The sequence below is a fragment of the Anomaloglossus baeobatrachus genome, chromosome 4 (genome assembly GCF_048569485.1).
Source record: "Anomaloglossus baeobatrachus isolate aAnoBae1 chromosome 4, aAnoBae1.hap1, whole genome shotgun sequence".
Taxonomy (NCBI): Eukaryota; Metazoa; Chordata; class Amphibia; order Anura; family Aromobatidae; genus Anomaloglossus; species Anomaloglossus baeobatrachus.
Window position 1 is genome coordinate 419,461,370 of NC_134356.1, and position 6,000 is coordinate 419,467,369.

The 6,000-nt window shown below is 42.6% G+C and overlaps 1 protein-coding gene across 2 annotated transcripts in view; it reads left to right on the forward strand.

The window, feature by feature from the left end:
• Positions 1 to 4,652, forward strand: part of IRF5 (interferon regulatory factor 5) — a 67,198-nt gene extending 62,546 nt beyond the window's left edge. For both annotated transcript variants that reach the window (XM_075345389.1, XM_075345390.1), the window contains exons 8-9: positions 1,554 to 1,672; positions 3,135 to 4,652. In XM_075345389.1, the coding sequence (XP_075201504.1) occupies positions 1,554 to 1,672; positions 3,135 to 3,380 (365 nt within the window). In that variant the 3' untranslated portion in view covers positions 3,381 to 4,652. The remainder of the gene's footprint in view (positions 1 to 1,553; positions 1,673 to 3,134) is intronic.
• The last annotated feature ends 1,348 nt before the right edge of the window (positions 4,653 to 6,000 follow it).

A 6,000-nucleotide genomic window follows, 5' to 3' on the forward strand; every position in this document is an offset into this window, starting at 1 on the left:
TTAGAGGTTAATACGCTAATATGAAGAATACTGTACTGAGCTATGTACTTGCAGGAAATCTGTAAGCAGGTTTTCATCCCGAAACTATATTTTTATAAGCTTGTAGCTCTTTTAAAGACAAGTCCCACAATACCTTTTACATGGCCAGTCCGTTCCTGCATTACTGAGAAATCTGCACATGAGTTGATCTGCAGATGAGGGTACGGTTCCACTTGCGAAAGCATCGTAAGCGATATGCTAATGACCCTCTGCTGTGAGTGGCAGCCAAGGGTCATGCGATCTTTCAATCGCATCAGAGGTGCAGAGAAGAGGGAGGGAGCACTTTCTCCCCATCTCCTCCGCTGCCTGTCTCTGCGTATATCGCCCTGCATTCGGATTACATTCGAGTGCAGTGCGATATTTCACACACTCCCATAGACTTGTATTGGGGTGCGTGAGCCGAGACTCGCTGCAAAACACAGCATGCTGCGATTCATTTCGCATGCCGCTCTGGCATGAGATCAATCGCAGATGGACACTGCCCCATAGTTTTGCAGTAGAGTAAGAGCAATTCGATGTTTTATCAGATTGCACTCGTCAGTGCAAAACGCAAGTGGAACCGTATTCTGAGGCTGAAGATCTGAAGCCTCTGTCACTCAAGCTCTATTCCAGTCTGCTTGATTGACTGCTTCTATGCTGTGGAACTTCAGACAAAGGAACCATCAGTCAAGCAGGATTCGGCGCTGGCGAGACTGAGGCTCCAGATCTACAACCTCATATATATCAATTAGAATGCTGATTTCTCATTAACAGAGGAACACTGGCCAGATAAAAGTATTGCAGGAATTGTCTTCTTTGAAAGAGTTACATGTGCATATAAATTTGGGGTTTAAATTCTAAACTTTGAAATGTGGAACCAAAACACGACGTTCTCCCAAAACTTTCTGCTGCGTAATTTTTTTTATTTTTTTTTTGTCAATTTGAATGTTTTGTTTATGCAGATTGCTAGCTTATATTTTATAAAATATTTTTTTTTCTGTTTCCCTTTTTGTTTTTATGCCCAGTGCAGTATATAACTATTGGTATCATACAACTGAAATATGGCAGCTTTGTTTGAGTCCACATTTTGATTGGCAGACAAGGAACTCCCTGATCCAGCTGAACCAAGCCTAGAATAAGTGATCATGCACAGCTACCGCTCCATTCTGATGGAGTATCTCATAGACTGTTCTTGGGATCATGTCAATAGCTTCATTACTAAACAGCAGGTAGCATGAATCAATGTCACTGTGGCGTTTCATAGAAAAGTTTGAAAAGCCGTCCGAGTCCAATAGGGAGAGACGTGAATACTCTGATGGAGTTCCACACACACGGGAGATATACCTGTCAATCAACTACCACAAGGCTGCATGTTAGAGAAAATATACCTGCAGTCAGATTCATGCTGCTCATGGTTTCAGAAGCCAGACTCTAATGACGAAGCTTTTCTTTCATTCCTGTAGGAAAGCTATTTCCTGGCCTAGAAGAATACATATAGCTGTTTACTGATTTGTGTTTTGTCTTTTTGTCCACAGAGCTTATTGCGTGCCAGAAAGGACAGACCAATATACTGCCTCCATATGAGATATTTTTCTGTTTTGGGGAGGAATGGCCAGATCGAAAACCCAAAGAGAAAAAGCTAATCACTGTGCAGGTACTGGACATGTTAGGCTGCTTTCACACTACGTCTTTTTAACATGCGTCCTGAACGTTTTTTTAACGCAGAAACGGATCCAGTGCAAATGCGTTTTCATTTCAATGCATTTGCAATGGACTCGCGTTAACATGCGTTCACCTGCCTTTGCGTGCGTTATAGTGAGGATCCAGCGACTTGCAGTTTTTTAACATCTTTCAAAAACGCTACTTGTAGCGTTTTTGAGCTGCGTCCAACTTCTGCAAATTGCTGGATCCTGACTAAACAGCACGCAAACGCAGGTGAACGCTGGCGTGCTGATAGGCAGGATCCTGCTTGCTCTACTGAGCATGCCCAGAACCAGCCTCGGGTGATCAGTCTCTCTCTCCTCCCTCTCTGTCTCTCTCCTCTCTGTCTCTCCCCCTCCCTCTCTCCCACCTGAGAGCTGCGGACACTCGTAACCAAGGTAAATATCGGGTAACCACTTCTCTTAGTTACCCGATGTTTACGTTGGTAACGTGTGCAGGCAGCCGGCTCCTAGCAGCTGCAGACGCTTGTAACCAAAGTAATATCGGGTATCCAAGCAAGTATACCCGATGTTTACCTTGGTTACGAGCCTCGCAGCTGTCAGATGCCGGCTCCCAGTCTTTCACGTTCAGTTCCCCTCACTCCCGATCACATGACTCCAATGCCCGCCCCTAAACATCCAGTGACAGGATCCTGCAAAGTAACAGATGCGTTTGCATGCGTTTTTTGCTGTAAAAGCAGGATCCGCTTTTGCAGCAAAAAAACGTTCAGGACGCATGTTAAAAAGACGTAGTGTGAAACCAGCCTTAGATGATACTTTGCAGCAAATGAAAATCTGTGTATTGCCTCACTTCATGGTGATAATTAAAAGGGTTGTCCCTTCTCAGTCTTTTAAAATAAGCGCCACCATGGTGCCTGATTTTGACACTTGGCTAATTAAACATTTTCTCTGAAGTTGAGTTTAGTGGAAGTAAATTAGCAGTTCCGCCCACATACAGCCAGCCATATAGAGCATTTCTGGGGGTGGGTGGCCGGGTTTATTTTATCTGAACACATTGTTTTGACTCCCCCCACCAGCCCAGTCAGAGCCATTAAGAGACTGTCAGTGGCTGTCACTGGGGTGCCTGCTCACAATCAGTCACTGAAGGGAGCCGGCTCTTTTGTGTCAGCTTGTTCGCGAACGACACATCGGAGCACACGCACTATTCAGCCGAGTACTGAGCACCTCGACGCTACATCGAGTAGTGGCGAGCGCTCATTGTTGCGTACAATATATTGACAGCCCAACCGAGTGAGACAAGATCTGGCTTATAAGGAATGGGGGAGGAGGATATCTTTTGCCTTAAGAGCACATATCTGGTTTTCCTGGTGGGTCAATTACTTTTTGAAATAAATCTAGATTAGTGACTGCTTATTTTACTCAATTTAATAACCTTTTCACGATTTGATCTTGTAGGTTATTCCGGTTGCTGCCCGCTTACTATCTGAAATCTTCACAGGAGAAATCTCCTGGTCTGCAGATAGTATAAAGCTTCAAATCTCACATCCAGACCTAAAGGACAAGATGGTGGAGCAATTTAAGGAACTTCATCAACTGTGGCAAAGCCAGCAGGCCCAAGCTATGGTCCCAGATGGAGGAGCAAATGCGGCAGTAAATATAGACTCTGGCCCATGGCCTATGCATACAGGAAGCATGCAGTAACAAGGCTGCTGCATGTACAAGAATGAGGCTCATGAAAACAGAATTGACTTGACCATGGAGAATATCAAACCACAGAATAAAGTTTTCTTCATCTACCAGAAAAAAGGAGGTTTATGTGTCAAGAAACCTTTGCTCAGAACAATACTTGATTGCTTCCACTGTAAGAAATCTCAGGAATAAGGTCTCAAACTCTTCTGTAGGGGAGAGACAAATGCAAACACTTGACTATTACCTAAACAAGGATATCAATGCTCCAAGATGTTTATATGGCATTGATCTATGCTCCCCCTAAAGATGAAATCCTGTATTTTTGTAGGTAGTATATATTTAGCTGATCATACAAGTAAATACACATGTAAAAAATAGGGGAACAATACATTTGGATGCAAGTTCCAGTTCTTTATTGTTGGCTTCTGCAGAGGATGTTTTCTACATATAAAGGAAATATGTTACATCAGTGAAGAGGAACTAAGAGGTTTGGTTTTTTTTAGATTCTATGTTCATTCTATAGTGCAGTGGTCCCCCACACTTGATTTTGAGCCACATCCAGCTCAGAGAGGGTCGCAAGCTCTCTCCCCTTACAATAGTGACGCCCAGAGCCCCCATTACCAGTATGACAGCCAAAACTGTCAGAAATCACACCGAGGCAGTATACCAAGATATAGGGGTTCCTACCTTACCCACCATCCAGACTGCTCTTCTGTGTGGGGCTGCTCACAAGTCACCATATGCAGCGCTGCTCTTCATAGCTGTTTAGTAGACCTAATGCACCAAGCTAGCAGCCACATATCACAGGCCTGTGAGCCACATGAAGCTCCCAACCCCTAGGTTGGAGACCTCTGCTATAGAGAATTGGTCAGCAGGATTTCACATGCACCAAATGTTTTTTGTTTTTTAATTATTGCAAATGAAGATGAATATTTCTTATTCTGTAACCTCATTTTCATGTCAATACGGACTGGTCTTTGAAAAAGCTATATGTATATAGTAAACGTTTGGTGGTGAAATACTGCATATTTCTCTTTAAGGTGGAATAAGTCTTTATAAAGAGCAGTAGTCTGTAGGGCTAAATTAATGGGGTGTGTTTGGTAATAGCTCATTCACTTAAGCTCAATATAAAGCAAAGTCTTTGGAAGAATATATTTTATATAATGCATATGGACTAGAAAAGGTCTAGCACTTCTGTATAGTGGGGGGGTTCTTATCACTATGAAATGGACTTTCAGATGAACTGTTGTATATAAAAATTTTCACTTACTATCTAATCTATGTGTGGTATACATTTCTTTTTGTTCCACTATGGTCTTATTTATATTTTGAAAAATTGCACACAAGAACATTCACACTTTGTTATCCAAGTAACCATGAAATCAGGCTGTATGGAGAATCACTGCATCTCCTGAGTGGCTTATACGCAGATGTCCATTTACCCGTGTAGATTTGGTGAAGGAACAGTCAAAGGAGATGGCTTATCTGCCCAAAATATAAAAGGGAACAGACACTGGTGAAGGAAATAAATGATTGTTTTTAAGTGTGGCAGATCTACCAATAGTTTCCACTTCTTAGACGATACGGACTGACTAGACAGTCTTCAAAAGCGATAGCATTGTCCACTATAATCCATCTATCTGATAAATCTGGTGTATTTTAGGAAAAGCTTATCCTACGTTTCCACCATGACTTGGCTTACTTTCTTCCAGAAATGTGTATGTACAGTACAGACCAAAAGTTTGGACACACCTTCTCATCTCTAGAACAACTGTTAAGAGGAGACTTTGTGCAGCAGACCTTCATGGTAAAAAAGCTGCTAGGAAACCACTGCTAAGGATAGACAACAAGCAGAAGAGACTTATTTGGGCTAAAGAACACAAGGAATGGACATTAGACCAGTGGAAATCTGTGCTTTTGGTCTGAGTCCAAATTTGAGATCTTTGGATCCAACCTCCGTGTCTTTGTAGAAAAGGTGAATGGATGGACTCTACATGGCTGGATCCCACCGTGAAGCATGAAGGAGGAGGTGTGATGGTGCTTTGCTGGTGACACTGTTGGTGATTTATTCAAAATTGAAGGCATACAGAACCAGCATACCTACCACAGCATCTTGCAGCGGCATGCTATTCCATCCAGTTTGTGTTTAGTTGGACCATCATTTATTTTTCAACAGGACAATGACCCCAAACACACCTCCAGGCTGTGTAAGGGCTATTTGACTAAGAAGGCGAGTGATGGGGTGCAATGCCAGATGACCTGGTCTCCAGTCACCAGACCTGAACCCAATCAAGATGGTTTGGGGTGAGCTGGACCGCAGAGTGAAGGCAAAAGGGCCAACAAGTACTAAGCATCTCTGGGAACTCCTTCAAGACTGTTGGAAGACCATTTCCAGTGACTACCTCTTGAAGCTCATAAAGAGTGTGCAAAGCAGTAATCAAAGCAAAAGGTGGCTACTTTGAAGAACCTAGAATACAAGACCAATTTTCAGTTGTTTCACACATTTTTAAGTATTTCATTCCACATGTGTTAATTCATAGTTTTGATGCCTTCAAAGTGAATCTACAATTTTCTGAGTCCTGAAAATAAAGAAAACTGTTTGAATGAGAAGGTGTGTCCAAACATGTGGTCT